Source organism: Panthera uncia (genome assembly GCF_023721935.1).
Source record: "Panthera uncia isolate 11264 chromosome A3 unlocalized genomic scaffold, Puncia_PCG_1.0 HiC_scaffold_11, whole genome shotgun sequence".
NCBI classification, from domain to species: domain Eukaryota; kingdom Metazoa; phylum Chordata; class Mammalia; order Carnivora; family Felidae; genus Panthera; species Panthera uncia.
In genome coordinates, this window is record NW_026057578.1 from 65860248 (window position 1) to 65887259 (window position 27012).

Consider the following 27012-nt stretch of genomic DNA (forward strand, 5'->3'; position numbering starts at 1 on the left):
TCACATTGCCAATCAATAAGCAATGATTAAGACCTTACTATTTATACCTGTGGAACAGTGTTCTTATATTATGCCATTCTACTATAATAATTATGACATGATGTTCAGAAGATAAAAGAGCCTCAGTAATAGAATATTATCTTGACAAAGAATTTGGGACATGGAAACACTCTGGAATTCATCATGTAAAATCTTCAGCAATCATAACAGCTTATATGATATAGGATTTTGTATAAACAAAAAGGAGACCGGGGACTAGAACACGCATAAATTTTATTGTTGTCCAAGTAATTGTTAATTTAATTATGAAGTGTAATTCAAATTTTAACAAACGGCTTTTGAAATAGAAAGGTATAATATGAAAAAAAATTTAACGGTTTGAAACTCACTAATCTTATGAGTTCTAAGGAAGTTTTGAACGTCACATGGTGGGAGAAGAGAAGATTATATACCTTATGGTTGATTTTCAACACTTGTAGAGAAAAAAATCTTCAAAAATATTTGTTAAAATTTAATGCCAATATCTAGTAGAATAGAAACAGAAAAACAAACTTGCATGCTATTAGACTAGAGGAAATAGGAACAGTTTTTAAAACTACAAAGAAAGTGGTGTCTGGATGGCTCTGTTGGTTAAGCATCCAACTACCACTCAGGTCATGATCTTGCAGTCTGTGAGTTCAAGCCCTGCACTGCGCTCTGTGCTGACAGCTCAGAGCCTGGAGTCTGCTTTGGATTCTGTGTCTCCCTCTCTCTCTGCCCCTCCCCTACTCACACTGTGTCTCTCTCTCAAAAATAATAAACATTTAAAAAAAACTTTTAAACACTACAAAGAAAATGAACATATATCAATAGCAGTAGCCAATGTTTAATGAGTACTTACTGTCTGACAGTGTTCTAAGCACTTTATGTGAATTAACTCTTACAATACAGTAATTCTTGAAATAGGTACTATGTTTTATATAGTTATATTTTGAACATAGACATTTTTCTGAAGATTACACAGCTCTTAAGTGACAAAACCAGGATTCCCAAGGAGGCAAAATGGTTCCAAGGCTTACACTCTTAACCACTGTACAAGTAGTGTTTAGCTCTGGGGAAGTGGGATGAGATTGAATTTGGATCTTCTTCTTGCATGGCTGTGGAGTTTTGTGTAAAGGCTATGTGTGGATGCGGTACATGTGTATGGATATATTTATCATCTAGCTACTGTTCAGGATGTGCAGTTAGGGATGTTCAGCTAAGGAAATAGGAAAGGATAGGGGCGCCGATGGCTCAGTTGGTTGGGTGTCCAACTTTGGCTCAGGTCATGATCTCAACAGTTTGTGGGTTTGAGCCGTGTGTCGGGCTCTCTGCTGATAGCACAGAGCCTGCTTCTTATTGTGTCTCCCTCTCTTCCTGCCCCTCTTCCGCTTGTGCTTTGTCTCTCTCTCTCTCTCTCTCTCTCTCTCTCTCTCTCTCTGTCTCAAAAAAAAAAAAGAAAATTAAAAAAAAAATTAAAAAAAAAGGAAGTAGTAAAGATTTATCCTGAAGGAAGAGTTAGCAGGTGATCTCACAGCTCCTAAAGTCCTTCATTTATTTCCTTTGACTACCTCAACTAGGATGTATAATATTTTGATGGTTTTTTAGAATACTCTCTTGATTTGTCAGTTCCCTTATTTTCCTAATTTTTAGTTATCAATTTATCAATTTTGTTTTCATTATTTATATTATATAACATTATAATAATACCCCCCTCCCCAGATATGATAAAAGCTGGTTTCAGATATTTCAATTTATTTTGAGACAAAGAGTGCACATGGGCAGGGGAGGGACAGAGAGAGGGAGAAAGAATCCCAAGCAGGCTCCATGCCATCAGCATAGAGCCCAATGCAGGGCTCCATCTCACAAAACGTGAGATCATAACCTGAGCCTAAATCAAGAATCAGACACTTAACTCACTTAGCCACCCAGGTGCTCCTAAAATTGTGATCTTTAAAAGGAAATTTATTATTCTTCATGGCCTAATCAATGTTTATAGTTTTTTCCATTAATATTTGGAAAGTGTATTCTATAAAAATTCACTAATTACATCAATTTTTCTCACAGGTGTTCCACAGAACACAAGCTTCCTCAAATATTACCTGAGAGAAGGAAGTTCTGTATTGGATAATTTTAGGAAACCATATAAAACTGGCTTAATGACAGAAATATTTAGATCCCTTAACCTGCTAATATGTAGTGTGACCTTCTAAGAAGGAGAGAAGTAAAATATGCAGTATTTTTCAAACCTATTTGAAGGAATTATCCCATAGCCTAGCCTTATCTCTGTATGTTAGATAATATTAGTGAGATTTTTCAGGTATCAGGTCCACCTACCTTCCTGTAAGCTGGTCCTTCACATGGGGCCAACTGTGGATCACTCAAGCCCTTCCTTCAGGCAGCTCCCATTTGAAATTTAGCAGGCACTTTTGTTTATGGTTTCTTCAGTTTCTAGTAATCATACAAATTACATAATTTTTAGATTCTGTTGATTATTTCAGTGGCATCTGGGTTCATATGTTCATTGCCATATTATCTAAAAGTCCCTCAAAGGTTGTAACTTAAATCCTCTAAGGGCTAATAATGTTTCCTTCCTCTTCATTATCTTTTATAGGAGTCTTTTCCATACCTCAGTTGTTGATTTGCCACCCTGAGGCTTCTACTGTGCTTTTCATTAAATCATTTGCATTTTAAATTTAAATTTTACTTTATTTTTTTATGTTTATTTTTGAGAAAGAGAAAAAGACAGAGTGCGAGCAAGGGAGGGGCAGAGAGAGAGGGAGACACAGAATCCAGGCTCCAGGCTCTGAGCTGCCAGCACAGAGCCTGACATGGGGCTCAAACTCACTCAAACTCATGAGCTCATGACCTGAGCTGAAGTCAGATGCTTAACCGACTGAGCCACCCAGGCGCCCCTAAATTTTACTTTAAATGCTAACTTAAATATTACTGTTAATACCATTAAAAATGAGAATTATTTTTTGATGTATCATTTGATATACTTCTTATTACTTTTGGGGAAATGATGCTGCATAGAAAGCTTAATTTTTCCTTTTCTTTCTGTTTTTCCTATAATGGCTTCCATTTGTTACATCTTAGCATGTGGAGGACCACATTGTATAGTCCTTCGTGCTCTTCACTGTACTTCTTGGGGTTGTACCATTCTCACAGACAATGAAGTGATTGGCATGTCCTGTGGCTCTCTGTGCCAGGCACTGTGTACTGCCCCTTATGCATAATTTAATCCATAACAGTCCTATAAAGTAGGTTGTGTTATCATCCCTACCTTCCAAATGAAGGAATGGAGAATGTCTTGGAGAGATGGGAGTTGGTTAACTTTCCTAAGGTCACGTAGCAGGTAAATGGCAGAGCTGGAGATCTGCCTCTAGGGCTTTTAATCACACAATGCATTTATAGCAAGCTTATTTCAACCTTTGCATTCTCCTCAAAAGGTACTGTAGGGTTTTTTGCCCCCACACATTTAGTAAAAACATCCAGGCACTGATTGTGTAGGTCTTAAAGATTCCAGGTAAATAATTCTTGTGTATTTTATTTTAGGTTAATGGGAAAGGTTCCTTATGGTGTGTTGATCCAGAATATAAACCCAACCTTATGCAGGCACTGAAGAAGCAACCTTTTTCCTCAGCATTAACATTCTACACCCCTCCTGCATCTCCACAAAGGTACAGGATCTTCCATAAAGTGTCAATGGTGATTTATAAGATTTTATTGTGTGAGATACAAAAACTTAACAAAGTTGTAAGGTTTTCTGTGTGGTTTTTTTTATTGTATGGAGACCAATATATGGGGTAAGACATTAGCCTAAGGCATTTTCACTTATATCTAACTTTTTGTTATTAGGAAATAGGATATTTGATAGGTAAGAACATAAATTCTGGAAAATACACCCTACTGGGTATGTAAAGAAAGTTATAATATGATTCTAGGTACAAAAGGTTTAAATTATTTTAATTGTCTGCAATACAAATGCATACTAAAGACAAGACAAAAGTATATACAAACTTTCTAAAGTAAGGTGATTTGTTTGTCACTGTAACAGTTTTATATGTATATTTATATTTCTTTTCTATTTTAAGTTTGGTTTTCTTTCACACCACATTTAATATTTTGAAAATTATGTTCAGAGTCTCAAATTTTAAAATGTCTGACAAGCCGAATAATGCTTTGAGTTTTTTTATTCATTTCGTTTTTGCTGGTGAATATAATTGTAATATATTTCCTTGGGTTTTGTTTTCAAACTCAGTGACTCCTATTGATCTTATAGCTTTCCCATTTAAGTCAAAGCTGAAAATGGTACCTCAAATCTGGTTTTGTTTCCTTTTCCTAAAGAATCTGTTTTTTTTAATTCTATTATGTACATTCATTTGAATTGAAAATGCCAGACTTTGTTACTTTTGAGGGTAGCCTAACAATGGTTAATTTCTTTTTTGGAAAATTTTAAAAGCTTTTTAATAAAAGACTAAATGGAAAATTTCAAATATATACAAAAGGAGGGAGAAAGTTACAATTAATCAGTATTTAATGCAATGTTTAATTTCTTGAACTATTATTAATTAACTTTTAGAGACCTTGTTGTACCCAAAATACAGAAAAAAATTAGTAAGGCTAAAGTTGCAATCAGTAATATATTTATATACTCATTGAGATTTTAAGTTTATTTACTATACTAGTAGATTAGAAGGATTATTGTCACAAGAATTATTGAGTAGTTTGTCTGTATGAAATGAAACCTAGAAAAGAAGTCACCAGAGTTTATAGCCTTGTTTGGAACTTGGTATCTTCTTTATTACTTAATGTTGGTGCTTATTTGGGACTTAGTATCTTCTCTTTATTAGTGAATGTTGGTGCTTATGAGGTATACTAGTTAAAAAAATTAATTTGGAAACTAATGGTGAGTTCTGCTTTTGGTCATTTGTGTGTGTTATTTAGCTCTGCTTTTTTTTTTTAATTAAAGATTAAATGAGAGAATTGACACTCTACCATCAAATATCCACTTTACTGTGCCTTTGATATGTTGCATTTTCATGTTTGTACTTTTTAGCTTTATCATATGTTTAGATGTTAAATAAAAATGATTTGTGGTTTAAAAACAAATACATAAATGACACCATAAAGATTCTAATTTTTTACTTTAAAACATTATCTTAATATTTTTAGAAACATTTTCTTTTTCATTGTTGGCAAAATGATGGTTCCATCTGATACGCCTTTGTTTAGCCCTTTCATGTCATAATTGGTGAGTTGAGGAAGACAATGAAATAAAGTGTATGTGAAACTGTGAGTAGAAAATACACTTATAATTTACTTAGCAAAACAGATATTTTTTTTGAGAGAGGGAGAGGGAGAGAGAGAGAGAGAGAGAGAGAGAGAGAGAAGCAGGCTACATGCAGAGTCTAATGTAGGGCTCAATCTCATAACAGTGAGATCTTGACCTGAGCCAAAATCAGGAGTTGGACACTTAACCAAGTGAGCCACCCAGGCACCCCAGCAAAACAGATTTTTTTATGCTATCACAAATTCCAAAGAACAGGAATAGTGTGTCCCCGAAATGCTTTAATTTTTGGAATTAAAAAAGCCCAAACTGCTGGTGTCTTTATGAATATAGCAAGATTAGTTTGATATTGATATTTATTAATAAAATCAGGAACCATACAGTTCTATTTACACATTGTTTTGATAAATGCTTTCATTTCTGTGGTAACACCTATATTAATATCATCAAACTTAAGCATCCAATACAAAACCAAATAGTAACTATTATGTATTATCTGTTGTTACAGGCATTTTAAATGCATTATTATTATTTAATCATCACAGCAACCCTGTGTGGGAGGTTTAATTATTCCTATTTTACAGATGAAGAAACTAAGAAATTAATTATTTTGCCTAAGAACATCCAAATAGTTGTGATTTAATCTTGGATCTAATGCTCTTTCTGCTTTGGCAGACTCTTCCTAAACTGAATAGTATTAGCAAAGAAAACAAGGTAAAAATAGTTTGTGTTTTTTATTGTATAAATTAGTTGTATTTGTGACTAAGTTCTATAAAAAGTGAAATAAAGATTTTTATAAGCATATTTGTCTTATCTCTATTTTTCAGTGGCTCTTTATCACCTCACTTCTTAAGCTCTGTACTCAAGCAGAACCAGGTGCGAACCCTCAAAGGTATGTGAAAGAACATTATTTTAAATCCGAAAAACTCAGGTCAAAAATAAGGATTTTTTTTTTTTCTAACCATAAAAGTATATTATATGCTTGTTGTAGAAGATTTGGAAAATAAAAACACTTATAAAAAAGAAACTAAAACTTACTCTTTATTCTATTGTCAACATTTTGTTTTAATTACTTTGGTTCTTTGTTTGCCCTTATATATGAGTAGATATGTATGTATGCATGCACACACATACACACATACTTTTTCTCCAAATGCTAGGCTCATACTGTGTATACTGTTGTATTTCTCTTTTTTTCATTTCCTTTTATGTATATTTTTTCTTGAAAATAGGAAAATAGGATAAGCACTGGATGTTGTATGGAAACCAATTTGCCAATAAATTTCATATTAAAGGAAGGAAGGGAGGGAGGGAGGGAGGAAGGAAGGAAAATACAAAAATACTTTGCAGGGTGCCTGAGTGTCTCCATCAATTAAGTGTCTGACTTTGGATCAGGTCATGATCTCAAGGTCCGTGGGTTTGAATCCCCTGTTGGGCTCTGTGCTGACAGCTCAGAGCCTAGAGCCTGTTTCAGATCCTGTGTCTCCCTCTCTCTCTGCCTCTCCCCTCCTCCCTTTCTGTCTCTCTCTCTCTTTCTCTCTCAAAAAATAAGCATTTAAAAAAAAAAAGGAAAATGTTTCTTAGTCATACTATCAGTATTTTCAGGTCTGTCTTAGACTTCAAAAGAGGTGGCCTTTGGCCTTCGGGCCCTTGGCCTTTGCACCCTATCTGGCCCACCACCTATTTTGGTATAACCTGTGAGTTTATATTTGTAAATAATTGAAAAATAATAAAAATAATATTTCAAGGCATATGAAGATTTGTCACAAGAGCAGAGTTAAATAGTTGCCACAGAGATTTCTGTATTGTATCCTTGGTTTTTCCTCTTTGCTGGCAAAACCTAAATTATTTATTTGATTACCCTTTACAGAAAAAGTTTGCCAACCCCTGGATTAGAATATAGTTCAAAATTTTTTGTTTATAGGTTAAATGGAAAGAACTTTAAGAAGGTAACAAGTTAACTTACAGAACTTTGTAGATGACTTTTTAAAAGTATATCAAAATTCTGAGGTAGTAGTTTTTTCCTCTACTCATAGTTAATATTATAAATTAGTGATGTATTAACATAAGGTTTTCTAGCATTGTTGCTTTGGGGCCTAGAGACATTTCTATGACATTCAAAAACAGAAATCCTCAAACCAAAAGCCCTTCTGTGTATCAGACACATTTTGGCTCTTTGGAACTACACTAAACCAAGCCTAGGAAGCAGTGTGAAGATGGTCTGTAAAAATAAGGAAGGGAAAGAGTATGAAAAAGCTCAAGAGAACTCTGCATGGAAGTTACATGTTTGCTTCAGATAATGTTCTGACTTAACATAAGGCAAGTATCTGTTTTCTCATTCCCTGCATGGACAAATGTGCTTTCTCTTTACATGTAGGCATTGCTAAAACTGCATCTTTTTATTATCTCAGTAAGTTCTGACCTTTAGTCTTTCAAGCTCAGTTCATATGCAAATTTTGAGAACATTTTCTTTGTGAATTCTGGGTTTATTTAGAATCTCTTCTTGCTCTTATGCCATCCCATCCTAATTCTGCTTCTTCCTTTGGGGAGCAGACACTTCCACAATTTTCTCTTGCTAGTTTTAGCCAGTTTTTCAAAACTGGAGCATAGGCACTTCTCTTTCATCTAACGACTTATACATATGGTTCATCATCTCTTCAGTGCTGCTAACAGCTTACTTCCCTCCATTTCTATACTGGTGAGTCTTAGGCCTGGTAATAATGGACTTGGTGGGAAGAGTGCTTGGTGTTCTAGGTTGAAACAAATTCAGGTCTGTCCTGGAATAGAATGTACAGTTCTTATGAGTTTTAAGAGGAAAACATAAGACCAAACAAAAACTTGAGAAAATCCATATATAAACCAGGTTGCTTTAGGGTAGTTTGATAGACTGTTGAGGAAATTTGCATTTTTTTCTATCTTGATATCATTTCTAGGGAAAAGTTTGAAAAAACACAGTGGTAAAGGGACTAAACATTCAACTGTTTATTCTATAAGTAATTGTGGAATTCCCACATGGTGCCAAGCAATGTATGGGTGCTTTGAGATATGCAGAGTTGAAAGAGACCCAGGCCCTGCTCTGAAAAACCATACAGTTTAATTGAAGAAGGTTGATAAGAATTATGCAGAGTACACTGGGACAAAAAGGAAGTGAGTGGCAAATTAAGCTTAGAGGTAGGTTAGGAAAGGCCTCTTAGAAAACAAAGTGTGGTGCTTGAGCCAGACCTGAAAAGTTGGGGGAATACTTGACCTTGTTGGAGGGTATCTGCTGGGAACCACAGGCTAATGAGTTTGGCTGAAGCCTAGGAGTATAAAAGAGGATTAGATAGCCTTGGTCCAGTAGCTGTAGATGTGATCACTTAGCATGGGCAAGGCAAATGAAGAAGTTTAAGCAAGCATCAGCCAAATCAAGGAGAACTTACTTAGAGTAAGGAGTTTGAACTCCTTCCTATAATTATAACATTAGTTAGCACTGAGTTCCTTACTATGATGCTTTGAATGTGTCATCTCATTTAATCCTTCCAACTCTGAGGTATTGTTACTTCCTTTTACAAATACAGAGATTGAAGTTTGAAGAGAGTAAGTAACTTTCTCAAGGCCACACGACTAGTAAATGGCATACAAAGAACTCAGAAACTCTGATTTCAGAACCTGCACTCCTACCATATATGAGGTGCCTTAGTTGCTGCTGAAGGGCTTTAAAGAATCAGGCAACATTGTCAGTATTGTGTTTTGTAAAGATCACTTTGGTGTCATTGAGTTCCAGTATTAGAATCCAATATTATATTCATCTATCACTTCATAGAATCATCTTTACTAATAATTATATTATAGCTACCTTTAAAATATGTAAGAGCAACAGAAGAACTTATTTAGGCATAGGAATTTGAGAAACAGTCACTGTCATCCAGAGTAGGTGCAGTAGTTTGTTTAAAGTATCTCTTGCTCACCTTTCAATGTCTAATTTTATGTGCCAATATTTATGTTTACAGGATTGTATAACGGGGCAGGAGACATAAGAATCTCATACTGAGATCTCAAAACCTTTTTTTCTCAGTATTTTGGTTTGGTGTGGGTTTGGAATAAATTCATCCACTTAAATATTGAGCACACTTATGTACTAGGTACCAAGGATACATTAGTGAACAAAGACGACAAAAATGGAACTCACATTCTAGTTAGTAAGTTTTAGTATTTCTACTTAAGCACTAGTATACTACAAGAAAATACAAACTTTAGGCAGTTAATGATGATATTATGGGCTAAGTGCAAATCTAAGGGCAAATTTAAGGTTGCAAATCAGCATAATTTGTATCTTAATAGAAATGAAAGTAAACCAGTGGCCCAAGCAGCTTAAAGTATCAGCAATTTATCAAAATTGCTCTCCTCTATTAAAGAATCACAAGAGACAACTTCTCTGGATGCTCTTTAAATATGTATATTAGTTTTGATAGAGGCAATAAGTCCTTATAGTTATTACTGAGCTTGTAAACATTTAAATTCTGCCTCTTTTGTTCTCATAGCATTCCTTAAGCAAATGAATTGAGAATCAGATAACAGAAATGTGTTAGTCTGTTAGAACAGAAATGTATTATAACCCTCACTTTGGGGCATGTTGGTGGCTCAGTCGGTTAAGCGTCCGACTCTTGGTTTCAGCTCAGGTCATGATCTCCTGGTTCATGAGTTTGAGCACCACGTTGGGCTCTGCACTCGCGGTGTGGAGTCTGCTTGGGATTCTCTCTCTCCCTCTCTCTCAAAAACCCTCACTTTCACATAGCTGAACCTAGTGTCTTTTAATTTTTTTCTGAATGATCGTTCATAATTTCCCAGCATCAAACCTAATGAAATATAAGCCAGGACATACAAATTAACACTTACGATGGAAATTTATTTGAACCAGTTGTTAAATCAGTAGCAGGTTTTGAACTCCAGTCAGAACTATGAAGGAAAAAATAAATAATAAGACTTTGAACTAAGTTTTTGTTGTTGTTTTTTTTAATCACTATTTGGATAGCTCTCATGACTAATGACAAATGACTTTCAACTAGAAGTTAATTATTTGCTTAATCTAAATAGTGCCAGAAAATATAAACAAAAGACCTTATAGGAGCACCAGATTTTTATTCTTTATGAACTGGACATGTTAGATAACCTAGCTAATAGTATGTTTTTTAAAAACACAGAGCTACCTTTTAAATAGTGTGAAGTATTGTCGGTGAAAAAGTAACATTGTGAAGTGTTTTTAATTGTGACAATAAGTAAGTCTTCAGTTTAATGTTAATAGCAAAACAGATTGGGTACTCCAAGTTAAAATTGTAAAGTTTTTGTAAAATTTGTAAAGTGTTTTTGTTGTTTTTGTTCCAAGAATGTACCTTGGACAAATCATTGATAATCAGGTATTCTTGATTACTGAGTGTTTTGGGTCATTTCTCTTGCAGTTAGACTTTTTTTTCCAGAATTAATTGGCAAGGCATTATGGTAAGCACACTTACAAATGTTCTAAACCAAGCAAATCAGATACAGATAAAATCCTTTTGCAAAGAAGTTTTTGGTTTCATAAAGTTAATTTCATGTGGAAGAGTTCAAATTAATTTGGCTGTAATTTATACAAGAAATAAATGTATTTAAGGAACACATTTCCTGTCCTACTGTACAGAAATAATACCTAGTTTTGTTATCATTTTTAAATATTTGGAAACTGAGAAAAGAAATGTGGTGTTAATGCAATTTTCTTATGTTGTCAGGATAAGCCTCATCAATTTTCTTTATTTTAGGTATTATATTTCAGAAATATGACTCCTTGAATTCTAATGGAAGTTTACTATGGGAGATTAAGCTAGAGATACACTAATTTTTTTTGATAAGATTTTACAGGTAGTTCATTTATAAGATTATAAATGTCCTGAAATTGTTTCCTCATCATAATGTATTTCAGTGCTAGATTCTCCCTCACCACCACCTCCCCCTTCCCCGCCTCTTTTTAATAAAATTGGAAATGAGATAGACCTTTTTTTTATTAAAAGAAAAATTATTTCATGTAGCAGGAATCTCTCTGTAGGGCTTTTGCATAGTGCCATTCAAGATGTGCCCTGCCCAAGGACATCTGGCTGAGACAGTAAGTGGGGTCTGAAATTCAACCCACACTCCAGTCTTCAAGCTGTGTGCCTTCATACAGGGAAGCATTCACCTGGAGGCAGAGTTGCTTTTTTCCAGTTCACACAGAGATACAATATGGGCTAGAGTCTGCACTTTTTTTTCTTCAGGGACATGTTAGAATACTGAGCTCTATCAAATTGTAGTCAGGTCTCATTTTAAGAGACGAGAATTGAGAGATCTTTGTTTTGCTATCCTTTTGGCTATGATATGGGAATTACTGATTAAAATTTTTTTTTACTTAGTGTTTTTTCTGTCTTGAAATACTCTTCCCTCAGATATCTAAATGGCTTCTTTTTCTCATCTCCCGGAGATCTTTGCTCAACTGTTGCCTCTTGTTGAGACCTTCTCTAACCTCTGTTTTTAAAATTGCAACCACCTTTCTCAACACTCTCTATCTCCCTTTCCTCTTAATTTTTCTCCCTAGTGTTTATCACCTTGTGACATACTGTGTTTTAATTATTCCTTTGTGTTCTGAGAGGTTAGGGATTTTCCTGTTTTGTTTTTTTGCTGTGTTCCCACAACCTGGAATGATATCTGGCTCATAACAGGGCACTCAACTTATTGAGTGAGTAACAGAATAGAGAATTTCCAGTATCTTCTGTAAATTTCTGCAGAATCCTACTCTAGTCATGGATACTTAGTAAGTATTAAGGATTGATGATAGAGTACAGATTGAAGGCCTGGATTCTAGAAATAGACTATTGAGGTTCGTCCCATCTTTGTCATTCCTAGAACCCCTCTGTGTCTTTTTCTTTTTTCTTTTTTTCTTCATTTTTAGGATGGAAATATACTAATAGTGCCCACATTATAAAGTTGGGAGAATGAGATGAGTTACTAATGCCTAGAGCATGCTAAGCCCATTGATATCGTTAGTTAGTAATTTGGTGGTAGGTAGTAGCTTAATCTAAAGAAAGGAGGATAAAGAGGTCTTATACTTTATTATTTACACATTTATCAAGGACCTACTATTGTTACAGGCATTGTGGAACATGGAGGGTAAGATGGGTTCCTACCTTAAGCTGGCAGTCTAACTGGGGAGGCGTTCATATAGAGACTTGTGTTTCACAAAGTCACAGTTTATTCAAGGGGAAAGAACTACAGTATTGTGTGCTCCCTTGTGACAACCATCTTCTGATTTACCTAAGTCTGTTTGGTAAAGTCCATAACAATAACCTTTTCTGCCTTCACTAAGTTTATAGTCAGGTTGGGGAGAAGACAAGTCAATACCTTTATGACCTTATTATCTAGAATAACTCTATAATTAGATATTACAAATAAAATGGAAAACTTTGGGTTAACAAAAGTTTTCTGACTTTGAGGTAGAAATGGGAAGTTTCAAATCCAAATCTTATTTTAAACATCCTTTATAATTTAAATTTTCTAAATATTTTCTAACTTTTTCTTCATGTTTAGATTGTATCATTTCACTTTTCTTTAATTATAGTTATTCAGAATAATAGATCACCAAGATGGAGAGGAACTTTCAGTAGAAAAGTAGATATGAGAGCATAATGACTTTATCTGGAGTGGACCTGCTGATTTTCTCAACCTTTTAAAGCCTATTTTTCTTATGGAATATCTATAATTATTTTTGCCCTCATATGTATTATACAAATCTATAGTACTTGTAGGCTCATATATAATGATTAAAAACATTACTAATACTTTTGTGCCAGCAATAATTATTCATTTAGCATTTGTAGATTCACATGATCCAGACTGACCAAGTACATATACTTTTAACTCCTGTAACTAGCATGCAATTAATGCAGTACTTCATAACTGCACATATGCACAGGTAAGGATATTTTTTAAATGCTAAAAAGTAATGTCTTTGTGTACATTTTCGTTTAATTACAGTTGACCTTTGAACAATGTGGAGATTAGGGGTGCTGACCTCCACCTCCTTCCTCAATGCAGTTGAAAATCCATGTATAACTTGATTTCCTAAAAATTTAACTACTAATAGTCTACTGTTGACTGGAAGCCTTACTGATAACATAAACAGTCGATGAACACGTATTTTGTGTGTTATGAGTTATTACTGTCTTATAGTAAAGTAAGCTAGAGGAAAGAAAAAGTTATTAAAATCATAAAGAATTTTATGATCTCTAGTACCTTGCATTTGTCCTTCATTCAATACTGTTCATAAAACTGTTCATAATTTTAAGTGAACAAAAACAAATTGCAGAATAATGTGTCTCATTTTGTTTATTGTGTATGTGTATGTGTGTGTGTATTTAAGCAAAAGAATATGCACCACATCTGAATTTTGGTTACCTTTGCAAATACTTAAAATAGCTTCTCTTTTATAAAGAACATTAATATTGTTACTGGTTTCCTTTTTCAGAATCTGATATTGATGCTGCCACTGCAATGATGCTTTTAAATACTTCTATAGAACAAGGAATTTTAGAATGTAAGCAAACCTGTTTTTCTTCTTAAAATACATTTTTGTGAGTGCTTTTTCAAATGTAATTTAGAATGCAAAGTATTTAAATGTTATAGGCAAAATTGTTTTTTTCCAACTAAATTATGTTTTCATCTGAATTACTTTGTCTTATCATATTTTAATTTATGTGAGCAAATTATGAGATTGAGTTTAATATTGTGATAGATCTTTTTTACATGGACCAAGAAATGAAGAAATTAACAGCATGTATAAAAATTAAACTTGAGGATTTAAAGGTAAAAATGAAAGCCATAGATAAGAAAATATAGGAAGGTATATTTATAACCTAGAAATAGGAAAACCCTTGAGATACAAGTGCAAAATCCATAAAAGAAAATGTGAGTAAATTTAACTAAATGTCAAAATTTTGAATGGGGCTCCTGGGTGGCTCAGTCAGTTAAGCAGCCAACTTTGGCTCAGGTCATGATCTCGCGGTCCATGAGTTCGAGCCCCGCGTCAGGCTCTGTGCTGACAGCTTGGAGCCTGGAGCCTGCTTTGCATTCTGTGACTCCCTCTCTAGCCCTCCCCTGTTTGCGCTCTGTCTCTCTCTGTCTTTCAAAAATGAATAAATGTTAAAAAAAAAAAAAATTTAACAAAAAAATTGAAGTTCTGACAACAAAAGATACCTGTAAGAAAAGTCACCCAAGCAAAACACTGAGAGAACATTTTTTTTTACTATGTATGTAACAAAGGGTTAATATTGAGTATATGTATATAAAAGGATTCTACAAGTAAGAAGTAAAAAATCCAACAGAAAAGCCAAGAAAATAATATGAATTAGGTAAGTCTCAAAGAAGGAAATAAAGTGGACAATACACATTTGAAAAGATAAGCAACTTGTCTAAAAGTTAGGGAAATGCAAAATGCAACAATATTGGTATACTACTTTCTTGTCCATGATAATATCAGGTGTTAATTGTAGGAACTGGATATTGTCACACACTGTAGGATGTAAATTCATAAAACCATTTTAGAGGACAGTTTGAAAATACCAATCACAAATGCCAATCAAAACCACAGTGAGATCTCATACCAGAATGTCTAGTACCAAAAAGATAAGAACTAACAAGTATTGATGAGAATGTAGAGAAAAGGGAACCTACTGTTGGTGGGAATGCAAATTGGTACAGCCACTATGGAAAACGGTATGGAGGTTCCTCAAAGACCTAAAAATAGGGGTGCCTAGGTGGCCCAGTTGGCTGAGCGTTCTACTCTTGATTTCAGCTAAGGTCATGATCATGCAGTTCCTGAGATTGAGCCCTGCGTCGGACTCTGTGCTGACTGTGTAGAGCCTGCCTTGGATTCTCTCTCTCTGTCCCTTCCCTGTTCTCTCTTGGTCTCTCAAAATAAATAAATAAACACTAAAAAAAAACAAAAAAACTAAAACCATACTATCCAGTAATTCCACTTCTGGATATTTACCCAAAGAAAACAAAAATGCTAATTCTAAAAGATATGTGCATCCCTGTGTTTATTGTAGCATTATTTTCATAGCCAAAATAAGGAAGCAACTTGTGTCCATCAATACAAGAACGGATAAAGATGTGATAGATATATACAATGAAATGTTACCCACCTATAAAAAAGAATGAAATCTTGCCATTCTTGACAACCTAAAGGAACCTAGAGGGCTTTATGTTAAGTGAAATAAGCCAGACAGAAAGACAGATTCCATATGATTTCACTTATATGTGGAATCTAAAAAACAAACAAGTGAACAAACAAAAAACAAACACACTTATAAATACAGAGAACAAACCAGTGGCTGCCAGAGAGAAGGAGGGTGGGGGGATGGATGAAATTAATTGAGGGAGTTAAGAAGTTTCAAATTTCCAGTTATAAAATAAATAAGAGAGGAGTGAAAAGTACAGCATAGAGAATATAGTCAATAATGTATTAACTTTCTATAGGTGACTACACTTATAGTGAGCATTATGGAATGTATAGAATTGTCAAATCACTATGTTGTACTCCTAAAACTAATACTGTGTGTCAACTATAATACTTCAATTAAAAAAATACTAATAATAACTTGAAATGCGTGTATTCTCTTACTTAACAGTTCTGTTTCTTAGTATCCTAGAAAAATATTTGCATATGTGTAAGAAAAAGCATCAGAAGGATTTTCATTGCAGTTCTTCATAGTGGTGAAAAATTGGGAAAACCTAAATATCAAGGAAATGGTTAGCTAAACAGTGTGATACATTCTTATTGAGACATTCTGTACAAGCAGCTCAAAATAATTATATTTTTGATGGAAAGGTCAAGACATTTCATTAAGTGATTTTAAAATGTTTCAAATTAGGGGCACCTGGGTGGCTCAGTCGGTTAAACATCTGACTTCGTCTCAGATCATGATCTCCCAGTTCATGAGTTCGAGCCCCGCATTGGGCTCTGTGCTGACAGCTCAGAGCCTGGAGCCTGCTTCTGAATCTGCATCTGTCTCTCTCTCTCTCTCTCTCTCTCTCTCTCTCTCTCTCTCTGTGTGTGTGTGCTCCCCACCCCGCTCATGCTCTTGCTCTCGCTCTATCAAAAATAAATAAACATTAAAAAATTGTATAAAATAAAATGTTTCAACTTAATACCTACAGGATGATATGGTCTGCATAAAAAAAGAAACAAGCAAACAAAAACCTATAAAACATTACTAACTTAAAGCACTTACTATTCAGGAATGGTACAGTAGTTTAAATGGCCTGTTCTTGCAATCAAATGCATTTGACCTATATCGATAGATGTTTTCTTTACAACAGGTGAGAAGCCTCTTCCTCTTAAAACAGCAATGCAAAAAAAGAGGAATTACAGCAATGCATTCGGTCATCCCAGTACTGTGCGACTGCAAGAGAGTCACTCTTTAGCCACGAGCATTGATCCAAAAGAAGACCACAATTACAGTGCAAGTAGCATGGCAGCACAGCGCTGTGCATCCAGGTCTAGCGTGTCTTCTCTGTCCTCTGTGGATGAGTCATATGAATTTATCCCAAAGAGTAGCCATGTGGGAAGTGATGGCAGTGAAGGATTTCACAGTGAAGAAGATACAGATGTTGATTATGAAGATGATCCTCTTGGAGACAGTGGCTATGCGTCACAGGCTTGTGCTGATACCTCTGATAAAGGGCAGCCAGGCAAAAAGATGCGTAAACAGTTATGTCAAGAAATTGATGAGGAGCTCAAAGAGGCAGCTGGATCTCTGCTCCACCTTGCTGGAATTCGTACCTGTCTGGGTTCCCTAATAAGTACTGCAAAGACACAAAATCAAAAGCAGCGGAGAAAATAGAAATACTTATTAGTGTGAAATTATTTTAAAGTGTGGCAATACTCTTCTACTTAATTCTTTATAAGGGATATCAAAGCCATAATGGACTTCTTTTGTTTGAGGGTTGGGAGGGGTGCTAATTGTTTATTTCAAAATGTTTGTTTTAATTTCTATTAAATAATTGCTGTTAGGAACATGCCCAATCATAGATACGATGCCAAGTCCTAAAAGCATAATTTTTGTGATAAGTGTCTCCAAGATTTGGAAATTTTTGTATAAGAAAATCCACAACCTCTGTCTTAAAACTTGAAGGAAAAATCTTTTATTTTGTTAATATGTTAAAGTGGGAGAATTGGCAACTCTGTGACTTTTTTTCATTTTCTTTTCCAATCTGTAATTAACTGTAGTTGCTGATCCAGCTAAAATTTTTGCTGATGTCTTTCTCATGTACTTCTCTCTGGACACATGCAGTCCAGTAGAATGAGATTTGGAATTTTTTTTTTGGTCTTAATTTTGGTTTTTAATTACTTTTTGTTGAAGCATGGACAAAGTTGAGTATAAATTGGAAAAGGTCCTAGATGTCTAGAAGGTTCCTTTTGTTTACATAGGCAGAAAGTACAGCAAAGAGTTCTGAGATTTAGAAAAGGCAGGTTTGTGGCATAATTTCATCTAAGAACACTCCAATTCCTATTACAGTGTTATCTTTGATTTCTTTTTTTTACCTCTCAAATATTGCATAACATTTATTGGGGCCTTTTGTTTGTTCCCAAAGTGCTTTGTAACCATTGTTTGAATTTTAGCCACTAGCTATATTTGTTGAGTAGAAACAATCCAATGAGAGGATATAGCCATAAAGTGTGTTATGGAGTTAACACTCATTTTGACACACTTTTTGCAATAAGAGTATCTTTTATTTGCTTGTTAAGTGGAGTGCATTCTGAGAATTTTGTAGTAGGAATGGAGTGTAATCTAATATAAACATTTTGAATAGTTACTACATATGTCGTCATAAATAAAGGTAGTAGATCCTTTAGGAAAAAACTTCTCTCCAGGGTTTGTATGAATTAAATTTGTATGTATTCGTAATTGAAATTGAAAGGATTTAACAAAACTGTAGAGACAGTGTACATTCAGGGGTTTTAAAATTTATACAAAATTAATCTTATACAGTACATCTTTTGGGGGAGACCGTATAATACATATTATGTGCCATTTATTCCATACTAAAAGATTTTATATTGCTGTTCCAAATGTGCATTGACTAAGGCATTTTAAGTATTTGATCAAATCTGCTTCTACAAGACATTTTTTTCATATCATTTTTATAGTTTATATATTATTTAGAAAGAACACAAGATACTAATAAAACTAAACTTTATTATATATATTTTTTTACAGTGGTGGAAGCAACTTTCCAAAAGTTCAATTTATCTCATGATACATACATTCTGTTTTATAACAATGACCTTGTTTTCACTTTCTGATAATTTCATATACATGTACACACACACACACACATACATACATACGTACACAGATAGGCTCATGATTTGGGATGGTTACTTTCAGCTATTTCTATGACTAAAGCATTTTCTTGGATTTGCGTGTGTGTGTGTGTGTGTGTGTGTGTGTTTTAAGAGACAAATATTTTTATTTTAACTTGTAAGTTTTATTTGGGCAAAACTGTCAAATGAGAAGCCTAATGAAAACATCTTTTTCAGTCGGCAAAACTTTAAGCCAGGGATAACAACATTACTATTATCTGTCCTGTTTCCATGTTAATTGTAATTGAACCTGGATAGCCACATTAATAGAATTGGTGCTGTTGAAATACAGTAATTTTTTAATTTGTTGATAACAAAAAATAGTCCTCAAGTATGCAGGATGAGATATTTGCAGTTTTTGTTCTTCATATATGTCACATCTACAGAAAATGGCTAATTCAAGTTACCACCTTTTACTGTAGACAATGAATATAACACACAAAAAATGCTTTACACAGTATAAATAGTACACAGATTATCAATATCATTCTAACAATATCTTGAAACTGTTCTGCATAGACCTTAGTAACAGTGTTTCAGTGATCTGGTTCCAGTTTATTGTGTCCTACTGAAATTCTGTACCACAGATAATCTCTCTGGTTCCTGTCCATTTGTAATTACTCTTTGAAAGCAGAGGAAAATGATCTAAGGAGGGGGAGAGTTGAGTTGTCCCTACTTTAAGAGGGATCTTCGGAATTATTTTGGCTTAATATAAATAACAGTAATACTTTAAACTTGATTTTCTCTCCCTCTTCATGTGCTCTTCCTGCAAATTTAAAAGTTAAATTTAACTTCACTAGCAAGGACAATAAACACTTTTGTACTACAAGTGAATAGGAAGAAGTCACACAATATTTTACACTTAATTCTTAAACAGAATTCATTGCATCACTCCATTTGCTGATTTACCAAGACAGTTATTTTAAAGAGAAAGTACCTTTTTAATTATGGTTCTCCCATTATTACTTTCATAGGTATTATGATCCCATTCCTCAGATGTGTTGAGATAAAAACATGGCTAATCACCACCCAATTAAAATAATTTCCAGTCCTATGTACTAGAAATTATATTTCTAATATATTCATAAGAAATTTTACTGTAATAGCAAAAATTTGGCAATTTCAGAGAGATTATATATGTTCCAGCATACTTTAAGACTGTGAATTAAGCTAACATTATTTGCCTTATATTGATATAAATTGTTACAACCAATTCCCATTTATAATAGATTTCTAGTAAAAGTTTTGACTCAGCACAATTAATCTTCATCCTTCACATCCCAAATAGAATCAGTGTTTCTTGAATATAGATTTTTGAAATTTATTTGTGCAATATATTATTAAATTCATTAATATTTTATTTTACCTTTCAGATTCAGAGAAAGAAAACATTACTTGTATTCATGGAAAGAATTATTGGTGGATCATCTCCTTGTTCCACCTTTGAGTCTTTCCTTTCCTCCCTATAGCCAGCATGACTTCTCTTAACTTAGATCCCCTTGTATATAATAAGGTTTAGAATATAAATTTTCTTCTGCTACTTTCTGAGGCATTATGTAAAGGGTTCATAGGAGGCGGTCAGTTAAATATATGTTAGGACGAATTCAAAGCTAGAGAAAGTGTTAAGGAGGGAATGTGTGTGTCTTGGTAGATCAGGAGGCCTTTCCCAGCAATTTAAGCAACAGATGTGAATACTTCACAAAGCTGTAAAGACTTTTGTCTTAAATACTACAGTAAGTTAACAACCTTTTGTGAAGACTATAGCATTTAATTCAGAAACTTTGAGGCTTTCTGGTTTACATATACTTTATAGTTTATTTTGTTGTTGTTGTTAGTTCAAAATGTGTAAGCTTTGATTTAAACAAAGTTTACTTCACTATGTTAATGATGTACTCAAAATATTTATTGAAAGACAAATTTAGAGTATTTTAATGTTCTACCTGCCATCTTTTTCTTAAAGCACATTTTTTTTTGCATTTAACTGCCAGTGCCATTATCAAATTTGTTTTTAAAATTGTTGTACATTTCTTATTAAACTAAGTGCTTAATTTTAAAGTATTATGTTGCCATCCTATAGTGTATAAAAATGTATAATTGCCAATTCAGTGTAACTATTATTTATTTTTCAATGAAAGTATAAGAATGCTTTCTCATTCAAGAAATTTGAGTTATTGAACTGATTTCCTTATCCTCTTTTCTAATGTAGCATAAAAACTGCCCTGAGTTTGAGTTATAACTGCCAGTAGATGACCAGTCACAAATGAACCACTTCTCAGTTGCCAGTCTTTGCTCATATTAAAAGCAACTTAACAGATGTTTAGTTTTTGTATCTAATCTCTGATTATTAAAATGTTTATAAAGTTTATTTTTACCAAAGAGATGCAATTCATTATGATAAAGTATTGCAGAATAAACCTTGTTTTATAACATTTTTGCTTTCTCTGTTCTTTAGGGGTGGGTAGTGTAGTTGTAAGTGGTCATACTTCTGCATACACACACCCTTTCCATTTTGGTGTTATAAAGTTGAAGGTCATACAAATGAAAAATAAAATTTCAAATTCAGAATTTTTAAGTCTTTTTTTTTTTTTCTAGTGTTACAGGCCATCTTAATCATTTTGAAAGCTAAAATAGTGTTAATTAAATTATTCCCTCCCTGGGGTGCCTGGGTGGTTCAGTCAGTTTAGGTTAAGCACCTGACACTTGATTTCAGCTCAGATCATGATCTCAAGGTTTGTGAGATAGAGCCCTTAGCTCAGACCCTGCTTTGGATTCTCTCTCTACCCCTCCCCCACTCTGGCACATACACATACTCTCTCAAAAATAAATAAACTTAAAAAAAATTATTCACTTCCTGAAATTGAACTTCTTTTCCTATACATATGCATATGTATGAGATAGTTTGAAAAATAGGAAAAATTGAGTAGAATGTGAAATTATTAAGATTATTTCTAAATCCAGTAGTGTTATGGAGTGCCTGGGTGGCTCATTCAGTTAAGCATCCGACTTCGGCTCAGATCACGATCTCACAGTTTGTGAGGTCAAGCCCTGCATCAGGCTCTCTGCTGTCTGCTCTGTCTCCCTCTCTCAGCCACTTCCCCACTCTCTCTCTCTCAAAACTAACTAAAACATTAAAAAATATATAAATACAGTAGTGTTACTTCAACAATACCCAGTAATGCCATGTGTTTAAAAATTGGGCATCCATTGTAAAATGAAGCAATCTACAACCAACGTCTTAATTTTAATCCCCCTAACCCCTGCTTCCCTTTGAAGTTCTGTGCTAGTAATTTAAATGGTATTATCTATGTAGAGTTTTTTATTTAAAATGAGTTGAGACAGCCATATTGATTTTAAACTACCATGATCTCTAAGCCCTCCCTCCTTTCAAAGCATCTCTGATACACAAAATCACTTACAAAGCATAGCCATTTGGGAGCCAAGTATTTGTTCCCTAAGACCTTTATTCTCACTGTTGCATTAATCTTTGAGTTCATAGTAGTTCTGAAGGGGGAAGAAATATTTACACACCATTTTTAGAAAAATAACTTCCTAAAATATGGGTTAAAACACATTTAGTCTTTTCCTCAAGAACTTCGGGACATACTAATTTTTTAATTGGAAATAGAGGTTGCAAAAGTTGTGCAAAAACTTAGATGTGAAACTGTTGAAAATCTTTAAGAATGAAAATAATTATTAATCTTAGTAATAGCGTTATTCATGAATTTTTAAAAGTATATTTATTTTGAGAAAGAGTGCACGTGTATGCACAGGTGAGTGGGGGAAGGGCAGAGAGAGATGGAGAGAATCCCAAGCAGGCTCCTCCCTGTCAGCCTCTTAGAGCCCAGCATGAGGCTTGATCTCACAAATTGATCATGATCTGAGCCAAAATCAAAAGTTGGGCTCTTAACCAACTGAGCTACCCAGGTGTACCTGCTTCATGAAATTTTAAATAGACGACTGTTTAGAAGCTGTCACCTGAAAATTAAAATAGCCATGTGCTGCACAGAGAATGTAACACTTGTGTTTAAGAATAGCTTGTGTTCCAAAAGTTTGTTTACAAATATATTCTTGGAAAAGTAGAGGTGTTTTTAAGTGAACTGCAGGCAAGTTATGAAGGCTTATTTACTTCATAATGTAATGGATAAACAACAATCCCTTCTTAACAAAGTGATTCTTACACAAAATGTTTGTGTAAGTGGATTTACTTCCATTATAGATATTCCACAACCTTGAGATTTAGGCTCAAGTAAATACTTATAAATCAATCTAGTGGAGAAATTTTAATAAAAATGGAAACTAGGAATTGGACAGAAAGGAGATATTGTAGAGAATATTAACTTAAGGAAGATGTTAGAACCCAAAGCGAAATTGTTGCCTAATGGTTGAGAATTCTTAAGTAGAGACTGCAGCCAGCATAAAGTACTCTGCTCTGCAGTTTAGCTAAATGTATATGATAATCTTGTATATCAGGAAAGGAACTGAAAAAAAAAAACTCCACTTAGATTTATCAGTGCATTAATCCTGAGCACTGAGCTTTAAGTGTTGGATATACAATACGCACTAAGAAAGAAAAACAGATAATCCCTCTCAAAAATGTGAATGCAATTGTGAATTGAGATAATTGCCATGAAAGAAAAGGCTAGGGGGCTATGAAAACAATATTTAATCTGGTGTTTTAGGGGAGGCTACTCTGAAGAACGTGATTTAAGCTGAGATCTGAAAGAAACAGGTATTGGGACTGAAAGCATAGCATATTGTTCTCGGCAAGGGCAACAGCAGTCACAAATCCCTGTGATAGAAAACATGAAATTTTGGGTGAACTAAAAGGCTTGTGTGGCTACAAAGCAAAACAGTTGGTGCCAGGTCTTGCAAAGCCATGTATGTCAAGGATTTGGGCTTTTAACAATCGTAGGGAAGGGGTGCCTGGGTGGCTCAGTCAGCTCAGGTCATTAACTCAGGGGGTTCGTGAGTTTGAGTCCAGCATCCAGCTCACTGCTGTCAGCGCAGAGCCCTCTTTGGATCCTCTGCCTCCCTCTCTCCACCCCTGCCCCACTCATGCGCGCGCACTCTCTTTCTCTCTCTGTCTCTCATTCTCTTTTTCTCAAAAATAAGTAAACATTAAAAAAAAAAAAAAAGACCTAAGGGAAGTCATTAAGGGTGTAGACCCTTTAAGAAATTACCCTGATACTTTGACTTGCAGCCATAATTGAGATACAGGTCCAGACTTAAGCTCTTCTGTAAGCAACTAGAAAACTGGACAAAATACATGAAACATTTTTTGACAAGACCAGTAACAGTGATACATCTCTAGCCAGATTAACTAATGGGAAAAAAGGAGGACCCAAATCAGCAAAATCAGAAATGAAATGAGACATAAGGACAGATCCTATAGGTAATAACAAAACAAAAACAAAAGAATATCTAAGAACTTTATGCCAGAAAATTCACCAATTGAGATGAAATTTAAAAACTTAAATCAAGAAGAAGTAGAAATCTGAATAACTTTGTGCCTATGTGTAATTGAATTAATAACTATTAGTAATTAAAGCCTTACAACAAGATGCAATTCCAAAAGCACAACCTGTGAAAGAGAAAAACTGGTAAGTTGGACTTGGTTGAAATTAAAAATTTATGCTCTGTGAAGGTTACTATTAGGAGAATGGAAAGACAAGTCACAGCCTGGGAGAAAATATTTGCAAAACATATAAAGAACTGGTGTCAAAAATACATACAAAAAAAAAAAAACTCTTAAAAATCAGTAATAAGAAAAAACCAATTTAAAAATGAGCAAAATATCCAGACACTTTATCAAAGAAGATAAACAGATGGCATATAAGCATATGCAAAGACTCTCAACATCATGTCATTAGGGAAACGGAAATTAGGACATTAAGATACCACTGCACACCTATGAAGATGGCTAAAATCCAAAACACTGGCACCACCAAATGCTGGCAAGAATGTGGAGCAAGTCTCACTCATTGCTGCTGGGAATGCAAAGTAGTGACACTATGGAAGAAAGGTTGGTGGTTTCTTACAAACTAAACATATTCTTATGTATGAGCCAGCAAGCATGCTCCTTGGTATTTACCCAAATGAGCTGAAAACACGTCCACACAAAAACCTGTGTGCAATTCTTATGCAAAACTTATTCATAATTATCAAAACTTAGAAGCAACCTAGAATTCCTTCAATATGTGAATGGATAAACTGTAGTATATCTCCATATATCTATATAAACAATAGTAATATCCATACAATAGAATATTATTCAGCTGTAAAAAGAAATGAGCTATTAACATTTCTCCAAAGAAGATATACAAATGGACAACAAGCACATGAAAAGGTGCTAAACATCACTAATTATTAGGTAAATTCGAATCAAAACCACAATGAGATACCACCTCACACTCATTAGTTAGGATGGTTACTATTTTAAAAAAATGGGCACCTGGGAGGTTCAGTCAGTTGAGCGGCTGACTCTTGATTTCGGTTCAGGTTATGATCTCACGGTCATGGGGTTGAGCCCTGCATCTGGCTCTGTGCTGAGTGTGGGGCCTGCTTAGGATTCTCTCTCTGTCAGTCAATCTCTCTCTCTCTCTCTCTCTCTCTCTCTCTCCCCCCCTCTCCCTCTCCCTCTTCCCCTCTCCCCCTCCTTCTTCCTCTCCTTCTCCCTTTCCCTCTCCCTTCTCCCCTCTCCTCACATTCTGTCTCTAAAATTAAAACTTAAAAATTAAAAGAAAAAAGTAACAAGTGTTGACAAGGCCATGGAAAAATTGGACCCCTTGTACACTGTTGGTAGAAATAAAATGGTGCAGCTACTATGGAAAGTATATGGAAGTTCCTAAAGAAATTAAAAATATAATTACCATATGATCCAGCAATTGTGTTTCCAGGCATATACCTGAAAGAATTAAAAGCAAGGTCTCAACATATTTGTACATCCATGTTCTTCATCACAGCATTATTCACAATAGTAAAAAGGGAAACAGCTCAGGTGTCCACTGACAGATGAATAGCTAAATAAAATGTGGCAGTACACATACAATGACATACTATTCAGTCTTAAAAAGGAAGTTTTGACACATGTTAATACACAGATGAAGCTTGAGGATATTATGCTAAGTGAAATAAACAAGTCATAAGAAAACACATACTATATGATTCCACTCCAGTGAGTTACCTGCAGTCATCTAATGATAGAAAGTGAAAGGGTGGTTGCCAGGGACTGTAGGAAGAGGGAAATGGGGAGTTGTTGTTTAACGAGCATGGAGTTTGAGTTTTGCGAGATGAAAAGAGTTCTAGAGATTGGTTGCACAACAACGCGAACATACTTACTACAACTAGAAACAAAAAAAGAAGAAGAAATGAGCTATCAAGCCACACACAGACATGGAAGAATATTAAATGCATATTGCTAAGTAAAAAGAAGCCAATCTGAAAAAGCAACATACTGTGATTCCTGGAAAAAGTAAAATTATGGAGACAGTGATAAGACCAGTGGTTGCCAGGGTTTCAGAGGGAGGCAGAGACGAATAGGTGGAGCACAGAGGATTTTTAGGGCAGTGAAACTACTCTGTATGTTACTGTAATGGTGGATGCATGTCATTATACATGTACCAAAACCCACAGAATGTACAAGATAAAGAGTGACCCCTTAATGTGAATTATGGATTTTAGTTAATAATGACATATTAATGTCGGCAGTCGTAATAAATGTACCACCCTAATGTAAGATGTCCGTAATAGAAGAAACTAGGGGTAGGGGAAAATAGGGCTGAAAGCAAGTGTATCAGGACTCTCTGTACTTTCTGCTTAACTTCTCTCTAACCTAAAACTGCTCTAAAAAGTAAAGTCTATTAATTAAAAACAAAGCAAAACAAAAAACAAAACAAAACAAGAAAACTGCCAGCTGCAAGAACTCCTGGTGGCCAAAGCTGGAACAATGTAAGCAACAAAATAAAATAGTATTGGCTTACAACCCAAAGTATAAAATAAATCACCACGAGTACACATTGTTATACATAATGATTGAATAAATAAATAAATGAGGGAGAAGAGACCAATGTCCCATACAGAAGAATTCCAAATAAATTGTTCAGATACTCCACCCTAAAGGAGGGGGAGCTTGACTTTCCTTGTCCTAAGTGGAGGCTACACATAGTGACTTTTCTCACAGTTCTGGAGGCTAGAAGCTCAAGATCAAGGTGTTGGCAGGTTTCGGTTTCTCCTGAGACTTCTCTCTTTGGCTTGCAGAAGGCTGTCTTGCTGTGCCCTCACGTGGCCTTCCTTTGTG

At 34.6% G+C, this 27012-nt stretch overlaps 1 protein-coding gene across 3 annotated transcripts in view; it reads left to right on the plus strand.

Moving 5' to 3' along the window:
- Nucleotides 1-20280, plus strand: part of FOXN2 (forkhead box N2) — a 65344-nt gene extending 45064 nt beyond the window's left edge. For all 3 annotated transcript variants that reach the window (XM_049651453.1, XM_049651452.1, XM_049651454.1), the window contains exons 3-6: nt 3577-3701; nt 6139-6203; nt 13815-13883; nt 16670-20280. In XM_049651453.1, coding sequence (XP_049507410.1) covers nt 3577-3701; nt 6139-6203; nt 13815-13883; nt 16670-17193 — 783 coding nt within the window. In that variant the 3' untranslated portion in view covers nt 17194-20280. The remainder of the gene's footprint in view (nt 1-3576; nt 3702-6138; nt 6204-13814; nt 13884-16669) is intronic.
- The last annotated feature ends 6732 nt before the right edge of the window (nt 20281-27012 follow it).